Here is a 21,661-nt window from a genome sequence, read left to right as displayed (position 1 = left end):
CTAGCCATCTCTGCCACATACCAATGCCCAAAAATTATCATATCGCTTGTCACTCTACCATTAATGAAGGCTTTTCGAGACCTTCGACAACCTTTTCTGAGAAATGCAACTGTCCCGGGAAGAGCATGCCTGGACTTACTACCTCCACGTCTGTAACACAGGGGAACCACAGCCAATACCAATCATTTATCAATTTAGCTAATCAGCCAAACATGAATCCCTTGGTCCCACCCATGGAGAGATCCTGATTAAGAGAGTCTGGGGTAAGGACAAGGATCTGTAGTTTCAGAGAGCTCCCTGAGTGATTCTGATGAGCCAGATTTGGGACCCCCTGGAGTAAAGTCCCTTCTAACTTCAAAAAAAAATAATATAAACCTAACATATATTTACTAGACAGAGAGCTGAAGTGTGGAGAAGAGGGGAAAAAAGGAGAAGAAAGGTGAATCAGGAAGGAGAGTAAACAAACTGCACTCAATAGGGATGTCACACAGGGATTCCAAAACAATCTCTCATGCAAAATGACTCTGAGGAATGTCACTTTTAGCAAACACTGCCTCCACCTCCCACCCTGAAATCCTAGGGTGTTAAACACCACCCATATGGAAAACCAGATTACAGACCCTCAAGATTCTTAATGAAAACCATTTGGTCTCATTTTTTGAAAGACTATAATTCCTACTACCTCTCCTCGAATGATCTAAATTGTCTAAGCTATTTTTAAAAGTAGATTACCACCTTAGTTTAAATTCTAATGGTTTTATAGTTATATGAACTTCTATAACTGTGATTTCTCATTCTAGAATAATTGATCCAATAATACGCATCAAATTCTGGTCCGGAATCCACGATCAGCAGAAATCACAAGTGAATTACACACTTTGAAAGAAGTGGTTTGTTGCTTGCTCTAGGTTTAAAACACAAAGTTTCCACTATCCTTAGTAACTGACAAGCATGCTGGGCTTTGGCTACATTTGATGATTACACTGCTATTATTCCAAAGGCATCAAACAATAAATATCTTTTTCCTATTAGGCTTCCTATTACCTTACTTGTTTTTATTTAAAACTTTTTGTGTTTTTGTTTAAAGGGGGGAAAAAGCATATAAGAGAAAATAAAAGAGAAATAGGAACATGCAACACATTGAAAAGCACTGGCAATTAAGACTGAGATTGTCCAGCTTCAGCAAAATGCATCTGAAACCAGAAGAGCTGAAGTACTTAAAATTTGTTTTAAGAAGCCTATGTTCGGATCTCCAAGAAGCACTACGTGTGTCTCAAATGCAGACATCCCTGCTATGGAAGGACTCTCCTGGCTGTCAGCTTAGTAAGGGGCTGACTCTGCGGCAAAGTATGACATTACACAATTACAAATGCTTGACAGTTCATGTGGTTTAGACAATTTGAGCACTCTGAATTGAATACCAAACAAAAACAGTAGTGCTATTTGGTTTCATATAATTTGACTTATGGCTTCTGGAACATCTTTTAATTTTTTCTGTATTTGTTAATTTTAAGGAGTGACTGTCATACTACGGTGGCTTAAAATAAAGTTTACAATATAACCAATGTTTATCTAAGAAATAGTCCTCATAATATGAGATAATTATGATACAAAAAAAATTATCAAAGGCTAGAAAACAATAGGCAAAGGGAGAGTCCCCAAAAGTGCCCTTTTTAGCAACCAAACTGCCTAAGCAAAGAAGTAAGATTTCCCAAATCCTATGGTGTGATCTTACCAATTTCTAATGAACTGGAAGATGCAATCCTTAAAACTAAAAACAAAATGCAATTACTTTTCTGCTTTAGAGACTCAGCATCTGCTAGAATGACAGTCATATACGCTGGTTTAGAAACAAACCTACTAAGATAAAGAAAGCAACTTCAAAAATGCGGGTATATACAGCCTTCCCTCTCCACAGTCTTCCACACTCCCATTCCTATTTTGACTTTTCCTTTTTGTCTCGAAACTCCAACACTCTCAGGCATAACAGTCTTGTCTGGCTGTCTCTCCCTCTGACCAGGTCTGACAGAGTGTTTAGGAGTCAGACAGCCTCTACCGTTTTCACCTCTGTATCCACACACCTTTCCTCCCCTAGGAAACAGGAGGAGTCGTGGTACCAACCCCCATATGCTCACTGTGAGGCTCAATCCTCAGTTAACTGAGGATAAACTCAGTACGTAATGTCCTTAGACCAGTGTTTGGCACCTGGCAAGTGCTCAGCAAGTATTAACCATCATCATCATCAAAAACAATCTTCTGTTTGATATCCCTACTGCTGAAAGGACTTTCAGACCATAATGCTGCAAGAACATATCTTCTCCACCATCACCCCCACCAGATCTTTTTCATACAAACTGAATAGTCCCTGTGTAGACAGACTTCGCAAAAAGACAAGACATAAGTGTATGTTTTTTAAAAATTTGGCAGGTACAAAAAATAATTTGAATATGTGCGAGGCACTAAGCAAAACATAACAAAACCCTGAGTACAGATCACAGTTTAAGAAAATTAAATTCAGGGGGCCAGCCCCATGACCAAGCAGTTAAAATTCTGCACACTCAGCTTCAGGAGCCTGGGTTCACAGGTTCGCATCCCAGATACAAACCTACTCCACTCATCAGCCATGCTGTGGAGGCATCCCACACACAAAACAGAGGGAGACAGGCAACAGATGTTAGCTCGAGACGAGTCTTCCCCACCAAAAAAAAAAAAAAAAAAAAAAATTAAATTCCTAATCTTTCAGTTCCGTTTCGGGATCCCTATCACCTTCTCTCTTCTAATAGAGCTACCCACTAATTTGAATGTGTTTGTAATTAATCTGTTTCATTACTTTGCCATATCTGTATTCCTAACAGTATGGACTTTTGCTTTACATGTTTCAAAACTTTAAAAAAGGAAAAACACTATGTGCATTCTTCTGGAAATAGCTTTTTTTCCTCAATATGATATTCCTGACAATAATCCTCAGTGGTGCATGTGGCTAAAATCCATTCAGTTGCACTCCTATAGGAATACAATTTATCCATTCTCCTCTGATGGACACTGCTTCCAGTTTTTGCCTTTTACAAACAGTGCAACTGTGAGCATTCTTGTCATGTCCTCAGGCACTCACATACATGCGTTTCTCTGGGGCAGCAGTTTGCCAATTTTAGCATGCATTAAACCACCTGAACGGCTTGTTAAGACTGAAAGCTGGCTCATCCCCAAAGCTTCTGATTCAATAGGTCTAGGGTGGAGCCCCCAATTCTGCATTTATAGTAAGTTCCTGTGAGATGCTGAAAACACAATTTAGAAGCACTGCTCCAGGATAAAGACCCAGGAGTAGAATCACTGGGTCAAAGTGTACATCCATCTTTAACTTTACTAGGTAATCCCAAAGTTATGGTACCAATTTGCAATCCCACCAGTTGTGTGTAAGCATTCCAGTTATTTCCGACCTTCCTAAACAGCAGACATTGTCAGATTTTTACACTGTTGCCAACCCAATGTTATGAAACTATACACCACGTTGGTCCTAAACTGCCTTTCCCTCATTACTAATGAAGTCGAGAATCTCTGCATGCAGGTTTCCTCTTCTGTGAGATGCCTACTTGGGTCATAGGCCCATTTTTCTATTGTTCTTACTGATTTGTCACTGTTTACCTTTCTAGATACAATCCTTTCTCAATAATACGTACTGAAAATATCTATTCTCACTTGTGACTTGTCTGCTCACTTTCTTGATGGTTTCTTTTCATAACCACAAGCTGTCAAATTAATGCTGTCAAAGCGGTCAATCTTTGCCTTTATGGTCTACACCTTCTGTGATCTGTTTAAGCAGCTCTTCCTTGTATTAGAGTCACACAATTACTGTCCTACATTGTCTTCCAAAAATTTCATAGTTTTGCCTTCTGTATTTAAGCCTTTAATTCCCCTGTAGTTGATTTTTCTGAATGATATGAATTAGAAATGTATCCCACTCTCAAGAAGTTTCCTATTGGCTAAGGCCCACAGATATGACCAACTATAACTTCAGAGAGGATAATGATTCCTGTTAACCCCTACCTTATTGAGGTTTATTCTGCTCTCTCATCGAGGCAAACCAAAAACTGGATAATTTCAATACGGAAAACTTGGAGGGTTATTAGCAAATTAGTCAGACTATGATCCCCACCCCACCATACTCCACGAAGAATCCTTAAAAATACCACACACAAAAAAAAAAGAGGCCAGCCCTGTGGCCAAGTGGTTAAGTTTACACACTCGGCTTCAGCAGCCCCAGCTTTTGCCAGTTCGGATCCTGGCTGCAGGCAGGGCCATGGCACCACTCATCAGGCCATGCTGAGGCAGCGTCCCACAGAGCACAACCAGGAAGGCCTACAAGTACAATACACAGCTATGCACTGGGGAGCTTTGGGGAGAAGAAGAAGAAAAACAAAGATGCAAATCGTTAACACACAAAAAAATTTTTTTAACTCTAAATTTAGTCTTATTCTAAAAAACTGAAAGTTGAACATTGGGGAAAGTGTGGCAAAATGAGCATTCTCAACAGTACTGGCTGGAATATAAATCTATACAAACTTTCTAGAGGGTTATTTGCAATATATCAAAAGCCTTAAAATACATATCTTCTTTGAGCTATCAGTGACTCTTTACAGAACTTATCTTAAGGAAACAACTGAACAAAATACATATTTAGGAATATTCACCATGGAACTCTTTATAACAGAAAAAATTGGAAACAACCTAATCTCCAACAACGCAGGATGGGTTACAGACGAAGCCACTGCAGCACATCCATATACGGTCATGCGCCATCTAAGGACGTTTCAGTCAACAGTAGATCACGTAGATGATGGCGATCCCGTGAGATTAGTACCACAGAGCCTACATGTGTAGGAGGCTATGATAGAAGAAAATTTTATATATTGAGGTGTATGGGGAAGCCGTTCTGGTTTAAATGCGATTTGGACTAAATTTTATTTAAACCAAAGAAGCCTGACTTACAGCCTGTCAAATGTTCGTTGTATATTGTCCCAAAATAAAGAATGTACTCTTTTTTTTTCAATATTTTTTTTCTGCTTTATCTCCCCAACCCCCCCTGTACACAGTTGTATATCTTAGTTCCAGTCCCTTCTAGTTGTGGGATGTGGGACGCCGCCTCAACGTGGCCTGATGAGCGGTGCCATGTCCGCGCCCAGGATCCGAACCCTGGGCCGCCGCAGCGGAGTGCGCGAACTTAGCCACTCAGCCACAGAGCCGGCCCCAGAATGTACTCTTTGAAGGTAAGAACCAATGCCTCTCTTCTTATGACACCAGTACTTTTTGAAGGTAAGTGTCCTTTCCCATGACACTGGGGTCATGCTGACCCACTGTGTATGTACTAATCTATAACAAAGTATCTCCTTGAACCCTTGAAAGAATGTACCCCTGTCACACTTGATGTATGTCTGTTTGGAAATGGTATACAATGGTGCTGAAAAATCACTCTTCTTCACAGCACTTACGAAGGCTGCACTCCCTCCCAGGCTGCAGTCCTCAGCTTGGCTCGAATAAAACTCCCCGCTGTAGAATGATTATTGATTATTCGTGTCAACAGCTCGACCATCTAGGTTTGTGAAAGTACACTTTATGATGTTTGCACAATGATAAAATCACTTACTGACACATTTCTCAGAACGTATCCCCATTGTTAAGCAAGGCATGACTATAGTGGAATACTATGATGATTACATAGCTGTGTTAATGTGGAAAGATGTTTCCAATAGTCTGGTAATTTCTAAAACCAGTTAACAAGATGCACATATGATATTCTTTTATTCTCAAATATTTATGGAGTGCCTTGTGTATGCCAAGCACCAAGCAAGTGACTGGTAAACAAAAAGAGATCTGTTCCCTGCTTCTAAGGAGCTTACGAGCTTTGGAGGGGGATGAGGGGGAGGGAGACAGGCCACATACATATCTTCCAACTGACTCCTGTTGGGATATTAAAGGGATATACAGTTTGAAAATAGAGACAATTTATATGTGTCTATGTATCTATGTAATCTCCAGCACTTCATCAGCATAGTCTACAAAGAGAACACACACACTCAGCTGTATGGACTAGGAAGTGGGTCAACAAGAGGATACTTGGAGCAACTGCCTTGTGATGAACTGAAGCACACAAATCTTCTACAAAAATGCTCTAGGGAGAATCTGAAGAAACGCAATGTAGTTATGGAAAGTCATCCACTGGAAGACAGATGCGAGACAGATCGCAGAACCACAGAAAAAGAATTGGAACAAAGAGCTTCCGCTGTTGACAATTCAAGACTAAGACTGACCAAGATCAGGTACAAGTTCTTGAACAAATAACTGTTCTTCTAGAAGTCTACAGCTTTACCCTTCCCTACTATGTTGGGATCTAACAAATAATAATGAAGCCTCCAAGATAAGAAAGATCTCATAATTAGGGTCAGGCTCAAAGGATTCTGACATTCTATATTCATTTCATTTAAACATCTGCACTACAATCAGTAAACTTACGAGAGTCATTAATTACAAAGGGAAAATTATTTTCTTTAGAGCACAGAAACATGTCAGACACCTCAACCAAGAGATCAAAAGTTAACATTCACCAGCGATAAGACCTATCTACATCACACATGTGCCAATATGATGCACTGAGAAGGGAACAACCTCACCACTGTGGTATTCTTGTCAAAAATGCTTAACCCTCAATTTAATCATGAAAGAACACCAGATAAATCCAAACTGAGGGACATTCTGCAAAATACCTGACCGGTACTCTGGAAAAGTACCAAGGTCACGAAAGATAAAAAACTGTCATAAATTGGAAGAGACCAAGGAGACACCATAACTAAATGCAGTGTGGGCTACTGGACTGGATCCTCGACCAGAAAAAAGATATCGGGGTGAAACCCGAATAAAGACTTTAGATTAACTGTATCAACTGCCTGGTTTCAATAACCGCACTATGGTTACATAAGATGCTAACAAAGGGACGCTGGGTCTAAGGTATATAGGAATTCTCTGGGCTATTTTTGCCATTTTTTTCTACTTCTATAATCATTTCAAAGTAAAAAGTTTGTAAAAATAATTTCAGATGAATGATAAAGAGATATGGGGGATCACTCAATAACTCTTACATAAAATATGCTACCTCCTCGGGGCTGGCCCTGTGGCTGAGCGGTTAAGTTCCTGCGCTCAACTGCAGGTGGCCCAGTGTTTCGTTGCTTTGAATCCTGGGCGTGGACATGGCACTGCTCACCAAACCAGGCTGAGGTGGTGTCCCACATGCCACAACTAGAAGGACCTACAATGAAGAATCTACAACTATGTCCTGGGGGGCTTTGGGGAGAAAAAGGAAAAAAAAAATATGCTACCTCCTCCAATAATTGTGCTAAAAAAAACCCAAGAATTGCAAATAAGGCATAAACAAGAATAATCTGTAAGTATTCACTAAAAACCTGTGATTGGGATAATCTAGAGAGCCGACTAACTTTCCTAGGGCACTGAAGTCTCTCCAGATAAATAATCTACCTCATTTTCCCTATTAATCTTTTTTAATTCAATTCAACTTATATTTATTTAACATCTACTATGGGCATGGAACTGTGCTGGGGCCTGATAAGATTTTGATACATTAAGAACATTTCAGTACACAAAATGAGAAAGAAAAACATAGAGTAACAAAACTGGAAGGAACTTTTCACTCCCATACAATCTAGCAATCAATACCGGCACCCTTTTTAGTGTGATTGCTGCTAGGAGCTCAAGTGTATCCCCTTTGCATAAGCGGTTCTGACCTCTACAATTATCTCCAAAAATTATCCCTGAAGATGCCAAAATGACTCTAAAACATACTCCATTTCTAGTACATTTTTCCTTCTAATCATTATGTTGTTGGTGCATTACAGTACACAACACAAAATTAAAGAACTTGATTCTCTGAACGTCAAGGAAGGGTCAAGCTGGTATAAACCCACAGACGTTTACTTACTAGCCTCTTAGAAGAGGTCAAAGGCAACATCACATAAGGCCGGGGTTCTCAAAGTGTGCCCTCAGAGTCAGCAGCTTTAACATCACCCAGGAACTTGTCAGAAATGCAAATTCTCAGTCCCAGTCCAGACCCGCTGATTCAGAGACCCAGCCCAGCATCTGCGTTTTCACAAGCCCCCCTAGCTGACTCTGATGCACCATCAGTTTGAGAACCACTGATGGAACAGCAGAAAGACTGGCCCCGTGAATCTGGAGGCCTGATTCCAATCCTTGCTCTCCACTCACCTCTACAATGCATTAGCCGCTCAGCTTCTGTGGGGCTCAGCCTCCTGATCAGTGAGGGAACTGCAATAGCTCACTACCACAGTCCTTACACCCTAATTTGATAACCATGAAAGCATTCATTTGTATAAGGCCTAAAAGTGAAAACACCACTGCAGTATTTCACCACGTATTTCTCTCTTTCATCCAAATGAAACAATTAAAATTTCTTCTTGGCATCCACCAGCCTCTGAATCAGACTTAACGTATCTACAATAATTTCTTCTGATTTTAAATAAAATTGTGTTTACTACTTTGCTGTAGCAAAAGCCATATAAATGCTAATTTTACAGTTTCCTATTTAGTTCTCTATCAAGCCTATTTTGGAGCAATTCCTCATAATAACAAAAATTCCAAGAAACCCACCTACTACAGACTGAATTGTGCACCCCGCCCCCCCTACACACACACACACACACAATTTTGATGCCGAAGCCCTAATCACCAATGTGATGGTATTTGGAAATGAGGTCTTTGAGAGGTGCTTAGGTTTAGATGAGGTCAGAACGATAGGGTCTCCAAGACGGGATCAGCGTCTTTAGAAGAAGAGGAAGAGAGACCAGAGTTCTCTCTCCATCGCTGCCATGTGAAGACACAGCAAGAAGGTGGCTGGCTGTAAGCAAGGAAGAGCCCTCACCAGGAATCAGCACCTTGATCTTGGACTTAACCTCCAGAACTGGGAGAAGTAAATGACTGTTGTTTCAGCCACCTGGGGTTATGGTGTTTTCCTAGAGCAGCCCACAACGACCAACACACTCACTCAAAATACCCCTCTGCTGTGGGCACAGTTCAGAAGAACTGTGCTCCAACCTCGCATAAAGAATGTGTGTGATCAGACCACTGAAGTACTCAGCAGCTATGAAAGAGAAAGAATTTTAAAACGTACAGATCTAGATACTTCCATTACTAAGAAACACAGCTTAATTTCATCTCCTGGTCATGGATTTATAAACCGCGATTCTTCTCACAGCCTGTGGAAACTATGACAAAAACCTCTCAGAGGAGATGTGAGAAAGACGGACAGAGGAGAATCAAATAAGAAGAGTCCGCTTTATAAAGGTTAGAGAGTTCTCTTCGAACACAAACCTAGGTAGCATGAATGTGGGCAGAAATGTCCCATCAATCAAGTGAATACCCACTAATCCTTGAGACCTAACTCAAATGCTGTATCCTGCAAGCTCGCGCCACTCCTTCCCAGGCAGTCAGACATAAATCACTCTGTGCTCCCCTCTCTCCATTTCAGCACTGAGCAAAAGGCACTATACTTGTTTATGGATCTGTCTCTTCCACCAGACCTTGAAATCATCTAGGGCAGCGTGTTACTCTCTCCAGCACCTAGAATGGTGACTGGCATGAAGCAGTTTGCTCAAGTGGAGCCACTCTGCTTTGCTGAATACAAGTGGAACTCTCTGTGCTATCTCACAGCTTTTCTGTAAATCTGAGATTATTCCAAAATAAACAGGTTTTTTAAAAAAGGCACCAGGAGCCACTGTATTATCAGTAATAATCACACCTGCCTTACATGTCACGCAAGAAGACACCAGCTACTAGAGAGCCTTGCCTCAGTGTTTTTCACACGTGCCAGCAGGAGTCAGTAACCTTACAAAACTTGAAAAACAATGAGTAACAAACACTTGAGACGCTAATCCTGACCTTAACTTTGGTCAAACTGTTTAACTTTAGTCTCAGTTTGTGAAAAGGGAATAGTAATTCCGACCCTACAAGGCTGCCGTGCTACATGAAGTCTACAGAGTATACATCAAATGAGCTCTCCTAACGATGTTCTAATCAATACGTGTTAGTGACTTTCCCCAGGCAGTGCTGCATCTGGACTAACGCTTCACCGCAAACCAGGTGCATACTGTAACTAGTTCCACCGGCACGGACTGTAAAGTCCCGACACAATCACCATTCGGGCTATGATTACCTAGAAAATAATCCTACATATGTGTCCACAGATGCCAACCCTGCCAAGATGTCCTAGTCCAGAACCCCCCACCCCAATAAACAGGCTATTCAAAACTCAACGCAACCGCAGGGGTCAGCAGCTCCTGGCACCCACCTCCCCCCGACTAAGCTCCAGAAAGCGGGCACGCACACTCAGGCCGTGCTCGCCGACTAGGAAGAGGTGGGTATCTCCAGGGACGATCCCGCTGCTGCCAACAGCGACGTGCGGCAGCCTGGGGTCTCCCGCTAGTTGCTGAGAGCAGCGGGACCCTGAGTGGCCAGGACCGTCCACTTCCAGGCGTGGTGCTCTCGGGCGCCAGCATCCTCAACCGAAGGAGGCGCGGGTGGCAGCAGCGCATCGGTGCGCTGGGGAAAACAGGGAGTGGGCGGGCAGCCACGCACACCACCGCCCGGACTAGAAACCGACACCGGGCAGCTCCCCGCCTGGGCGCCCGCGTTCCAGTCGGAGAAGCCAGGCGGTCGGAAGCGCCCCGACTGCGTGCAGGGGTGCGTGGGGCGCCCGGGGCGCCGCTCCCGCGCCGAGAGCCCGGGCCCGCGGGGAAACGGAGGCCCGCCGGGTCCCCGGGAGCACGGCTCGCGGAGCGAGCAGGTGACGGCGGGGGCAGGGCGGCTGCGACGCCGCGCGGGCGGCGGGCGGGTGTCGGGCGAGTCTGGGCGGCGTCGGGAGGGACCGGCGAGCGGGGAGGAGCAGAGGCGGGGGGAGGAGGGAGGAGGAAGAGCGAAGGGCCCTGGCGGGACTCCCGGCGCCCAGCTGCCCGGCCCTGAGCCCTCAAGCCACCGCCCCCAGGCCCCGCGCAGACGCTGCACGGTCCCCGCCTCCAAACCTCCCCCCCGGCCCGATCAGAGAATAACTTACCCGTTTGCCGACGGAATCGCTCCTGCTGGCCCCTCGGACTGACTCCTCCGGCTCATCGTCTTCCGGTGATGAAACCGGAAGTCCCACCCCTCCCCAAGAGGAAAACGGAAAGCCGAAGGAGTCAATCTAAGGAAGGGGAGACGCGCGTCAGGCTGAGAGCCTGGCGGCGTCTGACCGGGAAGGCCACCTGGCGCTTCCAGCGGCTCCCCGAGCGGGTAACCCCCGGGCGATCCCGCCTCCTCCCTCTCCATCCCTCCTCCCTCCACCCCTTCGCCCGCCCGCGGTAAAGAACCCCGAGGGCGGTGCGGGAGAAACGGACGCGCCCGGGCCGGGCGGGAGCCGGAGGCCTGCGGGCCGGGCGGCCGGCCTCCGCCTCCACCGGCCCAAGCGATGCCCGGCGCCTCTGAGGCCTCCTCTAACGGAGCGAGGTTTTCCTGCTGTGCCAGGCGCGTGCGCACCTCCGGGTTAGGAGAACAGCCTCTGGATGCTCCTAGCAGGGGTCCTCAGAGTCGCAGACCCTAGGAAGCCACGAGCCGAATTCGGATTCTAACGGGTTCTAATGAAAAATGCAGGAGGATCGGGGTCCAGTTCTCAGAAGAGGGGGCTGGGCTGCGCTGGGCTGGGCTGGTGTCTGGCTAACACAGAGGCTGAGGGAGGGATGCGCTGGAATGAACATGTGGAGCGAGAAGAAGCCCAGACCAGGTTCTTTGTGTGTCTGTGGCCGACTGCCTTCCTCCAGCTGCAAGTGCAGAGAACGTGTGTCACCACAGGGCTCTTGCACTGTCCAGCACACACTCACACAAGGTTTATTTTTATAAATACAACATAAAACCAAGAACATTCCCAGTCCTCATTATCTTCCATAAGAGCATCTACCAAATCTAATTGATAGTCCAAACCTGGACAGTCCCAAACCTGACATGTTGCCCTCCTTCAATACGATGACATCCCCTCCTGATCATGTCACTATATACTCCCAATAAGTATACTGGGTGGTCATCTTTATCCATGTGCATATGCATCTTTGGTAAAATTTTTTAAAGCAAATACTTAAATTTCTCTATCCCCAACCTCTTTGTCTTCTTATTACTAGTTAATTGGTCTTGTGGCTAATAACTGGGCGGATTTCTGTCACCCCTCTGAATGTAATCTGTCTGGAAAATACTTCCTGTCTGGCTCCCAAACCACAGCAAGACCCAGGTAGCCACATGGCTTGGGTTTGGGTAGAAAACGTGGACCCATCAATGAGAGCTGGGGAGACCCATCGTGACCCGGGGAGGCAGAAAACCACGGCTCTGGACTCAGGCATCCCAGGGTTGGAATCTCCTAGATTCAATGACCTCATTCGTCCTCCTCCTCTCCTCACCTGGTGGCAGCTGAATAATTGACCAAGACACTGCAGGTGTCAGAGATTCAGCAGGAATGAAGATCAGCAAATACATCTTCTTATTTGGTGACTTGGTAAAACTGATGTTCCCTTGCTCAGAAATGGTTCTATTTTACAACCAACTTTTGTTAATTGACTACTATGAACACCCTTGTTAAAATATAAATTGGCGTCAGAAACCTCGTGTACAGTTAGTCCTTGGGACCTCTGCCAAATACATCAGGTAGGTCCACGGAATCTGAAAACCTCACAAGATTCAACCAAATCTGGCGAGCGTGGACTGTGCTTAAATAGTAAAGAGTACCAAACACCTGCGAATATTTAACCAAGAGGACTTGATGTTGTCCAGCACCAGAGAAGAAGTGGCTCCTTATGGATGCTTCAGCGAGGCTGATGCCACAGGTGGGTCCCGTTTCTGTGACAAGAGGCAGGGTAAGCTGGCCCCATGATCCAGCCGTTTTAGACATGACGCAGCAAGCTTTAAAACTGACATTTCAAGCACCCACAAAGAGATGGAATGTGTGGCACTTTGTTTTTATTTGGAATCGTAAGAGAAACATTTTTAATAAACCCTTAACTTCTTCTCCATTAATGCTATTTAAATAGTGAATTCATAAAGACTGAAGTGATTTGTTTACTTATACTTAGCTGTAGAAAAATTACATGCTTTTGTTTATTTGTTTACACCATCCAATCCAATCGAGCCAAACAAGCTGGTCGACTGAAATGACTGATGAATGCAACCTGAGCTGACAGCTTCAAATTTGGGATGTGTTACTGATGTCAGGTTGATCAGTTCTCTGTCTAAAATTGATGCTATTTAAAGCTTTGAACAATTTAGATGTAGTCACTGAGTAAAATTCCAACGGGGTGAGAGAAATTCCATCAGGGCTGATTCTGCTGTGGTGAATTTCCATGTGCGCAGGTGTCAGAGGGAGAGTGGCCTCTACCGATGGGGTAGTGAGACAGAACAGGATGCAGGAGGGGCGGTGGGCTGGCGTCACTCACAGCAAAGGTAAAGAGGCTTAGAATAAAGATAGACGCATCTTCTCACAAGGAATCCCAAATGGCATAAGAGTGTGAATATTGGTCATTTCTGTTTCAAAACTTTTCAAGAAAGGAAAAAGTGAAGGGGAGGCAAGAAGTTAATATGTATCACGCTTCAATAACTCATCTGAAAATGAACCCCCAGGGAAATCATGGTAGTCGGTGGGGTAGACCAATGTTTTTATTAACAATATAAAAGGAATGTGTGGTGAAAGCAACGGTGACATAAGTACTGACAGTCAGTGGATGAATGATTATGTGTCCTGAGCACCTCAGGACACAGCAAACTAGAGCAATTCCACCAATCAAATGGCAAGAGAAGTCTAATCGAAGAACCATCCTTGTGCTGGAAGGGCAGAATGAGTCCAGTCCGGGGACTACTTCGGCCAGACTTGGGGAAATCAAGTTGTTGAAGGTAGCTGTGACTTTAGAGAGGTGTGCAACAGAGACATTAAGCCATTTCCGGTGTCTCTACCTTTAAAATAGTTTATTACTGGTCCAAATGTCCAAAGACGTATTAAAGAGGGAAAATATTATTTACTGGACAGAAATTCTCTGGATATTTAGATTCTATTGCTGTCCAGGGATGTGAGAGAGGGGATATGTCAGCAGCTCAGATGTAAGCTGGAAGGTTCCCGTCATTGTTAATGCAGCTTAGCCATCTCTAGGAAAAAGGCAGCAAATAATTGGGATCCCTCTATGTAGTTCCACCTAACAAAAGAAGAAATAAAGAGAAACTGTTATTTCCATTCAAATAATGGAGGAAAAGTAGTCTACAATTTAAACAGGAAGATTTGATGACATAAATTCAATCTAAAATACGCGGCATGTCGGAAGGTTACTGATGTGGACACCCTGTGGTTTGCACACTGAGAGATCAGCCCCCTCAAGAACCTGCTCACTGTTGATTTTCTCCTTCTGCGCGTGCTCTCCATCGTCCACAGTGCCCAGCGGGAGCATCATCACACTCTTTTGGATGACATCCTGGAATATATTGGCAATTGGTATGGTTGATCCATCCCGGATCATATCTGGTTCTGTTCCAAACACTGAAACACAGGAAAAGAAGGCATTGAATAAATTAATGAGAAGACTACCCCCAGTGATCTCCGCAAATGTCGTGTTCACTTTATCTTTCTTTCTTTTTTTTTTTTTTTCCCACCATGAAATTTGGTGGCTGGGATAAGTAAGCGTCTTGATATCATGCAATTTATATTCTAAAATAGTCAATAGAGTCAAGAAGAAAACTGTGGTTGCCTTACTTACTATTATCTACTTTTAAAAAATATTTTTAAATAATATTTTAAACTAACGTTAGCCTTACAGAAAAGTTGCAAAAGTAGTACAGAGAGAGTTCTCATATATTCCTTACTCTGCTTCCCCTAATGTTAACATCTTACATAACTATTGTACAATTATCAAGAATAGGAAATTAACATTGGATAATATTATTAACTAGACTCAGACTTTATTTGAATTTCACTCTTTCCCTTCTGCTGTACCAGGATCCAATGCAGAATCCCACACTGCATTTTGTCATTGCTCCTTAGTCTCCTCTTGTCTGTGACTGTTTCTCAGTCTTCCCTTGTCTTTCATGACCTTGACCCTGCTGAAGAGTACTGATCAGTTGTTTTGTAAAATGTCCCTCAGTTTGGGTTTATCTGACGTTTTTTCACGATTGGAAGAGGTCACGTGTTTTTGGCCAGAGTACCACAAGAAGATGTACCTACCTACTTTTATGGTTGCTTCACGAATTAAGTATTAGAAACACTACTATTAAATATTAGGAACACATTTCTTTGGTGTTTTGTAACCAACATATGAATAAATCGCTGTACTCAACTTTCACCTGAATGTTGCAGTGTTTGTACTCAACTTTCAAGGTATCCCAGGAAACAGTTTTAATGGATATCCTGGGGTTTAGAAAGAGATGAGTTGAAACCTTCTAGGCTATAGGGAAAGTTGCCAGAGATGGAGTGGGAATGAAAAATAAATGAAGACACAAAAGAGAACATGCCGTGTCTTCTGGATCCACAGAGCAAGGTGTGAATGTGAATAAAGATGATGTACGCTCGTGCATTGCTTAATGACAGGATACATTCTGAGAAATGCATCGTTAGGTGATTTAATTGTTAGATGGTTTAATTGTTGTGTACTCACACAAACCTAGGTGGTATAGCCTACCACACGCCTAGGTGATATGGTGCTAATCTTATGGGACCACTGTCATACATGCAGTCCGTTGTTGACGAAAAACTCATTATGTGGCAGACGACTGTCCTTTGTTGGCAGGACTGGTTTAGCACACAGACAGACAAAAAGGTGCCTTATGCATTCCTGCATTTTCCTGTACTTCGTGTCTTTACTGTTGAATTTGACATTTCAATGACACATCTCTCTTCAGCTGGCATTCCATTTAACTTCCTAACTCTTCTTCCTCTTTTCTTCACCCCCAAAGTTTACTGGTAAAATACTGCTACAATTGAGGGCAGTGGGGATGATTGTGTAGAGAAGTAGGGCTCTCGGTGTTGGACTTGTCCTCTAATTTTTGATGTCTGTGTCCCTTGTACTCATAGACGCAGAGAGTTAGTGCTCCAAGGAGGTCTGGAGGCCATTAAACCCAGACCTCTGTGACCGGGAAGAGCAAGTCCCCACAGGGCAGCGCGGTGCCAGCTTGCTCGCTCCACCACAGTTTAGCTTCTTCATTTTTAACCCCAGAGGACTTCCTTTACTTTCGTGCAAGTTCAGCTGTGCTTTTAAAAGTTTTTATGTATCGGCCAATATTTCCATGAGTTTTGCAGAAGGAGGGTTGGGAGGTTTCCAAGTCCATCATTTTCCCCCAAATTCAGGTCTCCAGAACGTGAGTTTGAACCCCGGCTTTGCTACTTCTAGCTGAGTGCCCTCCAGCAAATTATTTAATCTCCTCGCGCCTTAATCTGCACCCCGGGGAAGGCTGTTGGGAGGATTCATGAGACAGTGTGTGTAAAGAGCCCTGAACCACACCGTTTACCATCAGTAATGCGGCCCATATAAAAGGAGAGTCCACAGTGAAGTTTTAAAAGTGTCTGCTTTATCTACAGCCCTACGGGGTACCACCCCTTGTTCCCAGTGTAGACCAGCAATCAAAATAGCATAAGTCTAACCTGTTTTGATGGCTCTTTTTGCTGCAAGATACTGATTATCTTTAACGTTTGCGATCCGTGGGTGTAGTCCTAGTGCCATAGAAACAACCATCTGGTTGGAACGATTTCTTTTGGAAAATATATATTCAAGATGCTGCTTTACCTAAAGGTAACATTTTCAGTTGTAAGAGAAAATTTTGAGTAGCTCTCATAGCCTTGTATCAAGAAACTGATTGGAATCCCAAGCTGACGCATTCAAGCGTTCTGATTTTCCCTCAGCTCTTCCACAGGGAGGACGCGGAGTGAGCCGGGTCTCCAGGACGGAGAGCTGCGCCCAGTGTGAGGAATGCTTGCTCTCACTCCCACCCCTCCCGAGACCCTCCAATCCCCCCTCCTGTCCCCACCCCTCCCCGACCACAGTGTCTCACTGTTAATGTCGGCTTATTATGAATTTGGGTAATTATGAAACCTTGAATGATATTGTGGGTCATACAAATATGATGAATGTTTGAGGTAATTATGAAACACAATACAAGTAGAACTTCTCAGTTTGAATATCCCTCTTTTTGGACTCATCAGTATCTTAAGGAATATTTTGGGAACATTACACACTTGGAAATTTCCAAAAAGTGGGAGCAATTTCACGCTAAGCTGTGAAGGAGGCTCATTGACAGCATCTTTCTCTCTCCCCTGGGCTCCATTCCGGTTGCCATTATGGAGATCCACCAGAGAAAAACTCCATACTCTGAAATATTCATCCCTTCGACAAACATTTAAGGCACACCTGTCACGTGGCAGGAACTGTTCTAGGTGCTGGGACATAGCTGTGAGCAAGACGAAGACCATCCTGCGCTCATGTAAAGTGTGTGCTGTGAGGAGGAGGAACAGTCCATCCAGAAAGGGAAGGAGGAAGGAAGATGGAAACAAAAAAACGGAGGGACGCAGAGGGGAAGGAGGATCTTTGAGAATGTAATTAGCGCTAAGACGACGATAAAAGCGGACAGTGGATGGAGAGAGGGCGCCGAGGTATTCCTTGAGCTCCCTTCCTCAGAGTCTACCTTCTGTGCAACTTGAGGTGCACTGATGATAGGTCGATACTTCAGACACACACCTCCTTCCAGACACAAACGTTTTCATTAAGGTGGCTGCTTTCAGGGGGTTGATTTCAGACATCATGGACAAACTAACGCTGGGGGTAAAGATTTTCCGGCTCAGTCCAGCCGTAGACAAGTAGCTTCTCCGTCTGTGTGTAAAACCCATCTTGCCTTTTTATGCACCATTTAGTTTTCAAAAATTTCCCATCACTCCAACTCCAAATGGTTATTTGTCTGATGACTGTAATTGCATATAATTGAGGAAAGAGATTTTTACTGAACAAAAATCCTATTGGTTTCTTGACATTTGTTCCAGTCCCTTCTGTATTGGAAAAAAGTGATACTTCAATGCTAACAACTGAGTTGCTCACTACTGTGTGGCATGTGGCTCTCAGGAACGGCGCTGCTGGACAGAAGAACAATGCACGTTTGTTACCTGTGTTTCCACCACGGACATATTCATGTGAGGGACTAGACGGATTGAAAATTTTCCTACAACTCGGCCAGCTATGACTGTTTTAGCTCCAGGCTCCTCAAAGGCGCCCTCAATCCCGTGAATAGAAAGAGATGGGTACCTCCATAGGTGCATTAGAATTTCCTCCTAAATTGAAATAAAAGTATTTTATTGTATGAAAGAATGTTTAATTAAAACTCAGTTGAATTGTATTGCTTGCATCACCAATTTCTGTACATCTGTGACACGGTTAATGGCAAGTTAATTATCGCCTCACTTAGATATGTCTGGACAAACAGTACAAGTGGACTTTCCCCTCAGGACACGAGATCTCTGCTGCCTTCGCCTGCCCAAGCCACTCCCATTGGCGAGGGCCCCTCGTCGCTGAAGTTTGCAGTTACTAGATGGCAAAGGGGCCCTTTCAGAAACTTGGGTTCAGTTATAAATTTCTATCCCAGTCATTGCAATGATAATTTGTGTGCTAAATGTATTTTATTTTTCAGAAGGCTTCAAAGAACTCTGCAGATGTTTGAGCCAGTTTTCAATCTTGCTATGGCCGCTGTAGAGCTAGTCTGAGGAAGAGCTACGCTTCATGATAATAAACTCTATCACTCTCTTCTGCATGCTTCTCCCTCTCTTGGCTGTTCCCCCAGGAACCAGCCATAGCTAGCAAACACCCTAGCAGGCAAGCGTTTTAAAAAGGAGGAGGAGGAGGAGGAGAAGGGAAAAGGAAAAAATCTAAATTTGCCAGTAACGCTTTCGGCTTTGGGTCTGCTTATTACACCAAGGCAGCAGTGACGTAGCAGTCTACAGATTAGCCCCTAAGTCTCTTGGTTTTGTCTAGAAAAATGAACAATTAGGGTCATGGAGCTGGAATAACCTCAGACTATTCTCAATCTTTAAACAATTAGGGAGCCCAGCTCACCGGCTGCAGGCCGGCTTGGGATTGAGTCCAGAAAACTGATTTGGAAAAACGCATCTGTGAAATGAGCAATTGCTCCACGGTTAGGTGCCTGAGTCCGGTGCCAGTGGGACCCCAGATAAAGGTCTGCTTGATCTAGACCACAGGGAAGTGGCCTTGAAAGTGAAAGTCCCCCCTGGAATTAACATCTGCTTTCAGTTCTAAGATGTGCAGATAAACAGGACACGGTAAATTAAGCCTTGGGAAAATATTTGTTACCATCATTCTTTGTTCAGATTATCCATCAGCTTGTGATCATACCTTGGTGTCAAACAGAAATTTCTTAACCTGGCTGCTATTCCGGTATTCTTCTAGGTCCAGGTCAATGGCTTCGTACATTTTTTTTTTTTCCTCTTCAGTAAGAGGAGCCACGTGGTCATAGATTCCAGGGATCAGAATATGACCCGATGAGTCTACAAGGCTACCTACAAGATACACCCAGGAAACAAAGCCACATGGAGTCACCAGTATGCTGATGTTCTGGCCCTGGAGCAGGATCATGGGGGACTCTCCTGGGCTTGCAGCAGACCTTGTGACCGGCCCTGGTGCCCACAGCAGAGCCACTGACAACAACTCACATCCCAGAGGTGATGGTCAGAAGAAAGAGCTGGTCACCAGGCAAACTCAGCCTGAGTTGGACCCGCGTGAATGTCCGCCTTGTCAATGGAGGGATGAAAACACACGGCTCTGCAGTAAATTCCATTGGGTATGACTTACCTGCATTATATCCCAGTTCTCAACTCCACCTTTATATCATAAACAAGCTTCTTTTTTTAAATTTTATCTTATCCTGAGTTAAAAAGTAACACGTTCATTATTAAGAAACTTTTTTTTTGAGGAAGATTAGCCCTGAGCTAACTACTGCCAATCCTCCTCTTTTTGCTGAGGAAGACTGGCTCTGAGCTAACATCCGTGCCTATCGTCCTCTACTTTATACGTGGGATGCCTACCACAGCATGGCTTTTGCCAAGCGGTGCCATGTCCGCACCTGGGATCCAAACCAGCAAACCCCAGGCTGCCGAGAAGCAGAACGTGCAAACTTAACCACTGCGCCACTGGGCCGGCCCCCAAAATTTTCAATATATATGTTTTTATATATATATATATATATATATATACATACCTGAGAAACTGAAAACCATCATTCCTTCTCAATGTTTCTCCTCCTACATACACCATAATAATATAATAAATACTCATCTTTAATCAAAAGCATAATATCCCTGAGGTCTAGTCTATGAGATATACATCATGACCACAAAAGCCTCCACAGTGAATAAGAAGATACTCAAATCTGTTCTTTATGAAAGAGTTTTGGACCAAGAGGAATGGGGGAAAATCATCAGTGACTATCTATAAAAGAAACAGAAGTCAAGATTTAGCAAACACTGCTCAATATCTTGAGAAAGTACTTATCAAAGATACAATGCAACTAGCAAGTAGACGAACAGAAATGACAGGAAAATGTCTCCAGGGCAGCCAACTTAATCCCCATTCAAGTAAAGACACTTCATAAAGATACGCTTCATATTCTTGATGGGACAGTCTTTCTTGACAATATCAGAAAATTACTGCGAAGCACTGTACTTTCAAATCTTTCTGTTAAAGTCGATAATTACAAAGCACAGAGTTGAAGGCTCTGTGAGGATGGATGCCTTCCACCTAGTGATTGGACACCTGCTGTGTTCTAGGCCCCAGAGGAATGAATACACAGGACAGCGCTGTCTCTGACCACAAAAGGCTAAATATCAAGTGTGACCCGACATGAGCAGACCACCAGGTGGCTGGCTCTGTAGAGACACAATTAAAGCCAAGGTAAACACTCTACCAAAATCTACAGTAGTGGGGACGGCAGTAGTGCGATACCTAACGGGCTTCCCAGCACTCTGAGAATGATCATAGACAGCAAAGCCCTGAGGTCTGAGGGTGTCAAGGCAGCAAAATGTGAAGCAATGTCATCACTGTTCTGGTTTTCAACCACATCCTCCTTGGGCCCCCTCTCCTGGTCCTCCGAGGACTTTGCCCAGACTTGTGTAATCCCACTTTGGGGACAGTACTGCAGATTGTTGTGCATGCATCAGCCTCCCTGCAGGTCCTGAGTTATGGAATTCTCCTCATTTAGCCCAATCAAGCATGTTGTACATTGAGTAAATGACACAAACTCATTAGTAAAATTCAAGTCAAAATAATAAGCTGAGCACTGAGTGATTGGGACTTGCACTGATTGGCAGTCCACCCTCTAGCACCCTCACCAAAATCAAAACAAAACATCAAAGTACCGCCAATAATACAATCACTAAGTCTTCCCTTTAGGGTATGTCCCTCAGCTTCTGCTGGCATTCTTGTGTGGAAGAACAGAGCTGCAAAGATGAATAAGAGACAGACCCTGCTCACAAACCAGCCAGAAAGATGCAGGGTAAAGAAATAACTCTGGGTCCACGTGCAAAGAGCTCTAAAGAGGGGCAAAC

The 21,661-nt window shown here is 44.0% G+C and overlaps 1 protein-coding gene across 1 annotated transcript in view; it reads right to left on the bottom strand.

Moving 5' to 3' along the window:
• Positions 1-15,404, bottom strand: part of LOC139039823 (large ribosomal subunit protein uL15m-like) — a 67,798-nt gene extending 52,394 nt beyond the window's left edge. The window contains exon 1 of the mRNA XM_070480913.1: positions 11,129-15,404. Coding sequence (XP_070337014.1) covers positions 11,129-11,379 — 251 coding nt within the window. The 5' untranslated portion in view covers positions 11,380-15,404. The remainder of the gene's footprint in view (positions 1-11,128) is intronic.
• Between the last annotated feature and the right edge of the window lie 6,257 nt (positions 15,405-21,661).

The sequence above is a fragment of the Equus asinus genome, chromosome 12, assembly GCF_041296235.1.
Source record: "Equus asinus isolate D_3611 breed Donkey chromosome 12, EquAss-T2T_v2, whole genome shotgun sequence".
Lineage (NCBI taxonomy): Eukaryota > Metazoa > Chordata > Mammalia > Perissodactyla > Equidae > Equus > Equus asinus.
This window is presented reverse-complemented; position numbering and strand designations above follow the sequence as displayed.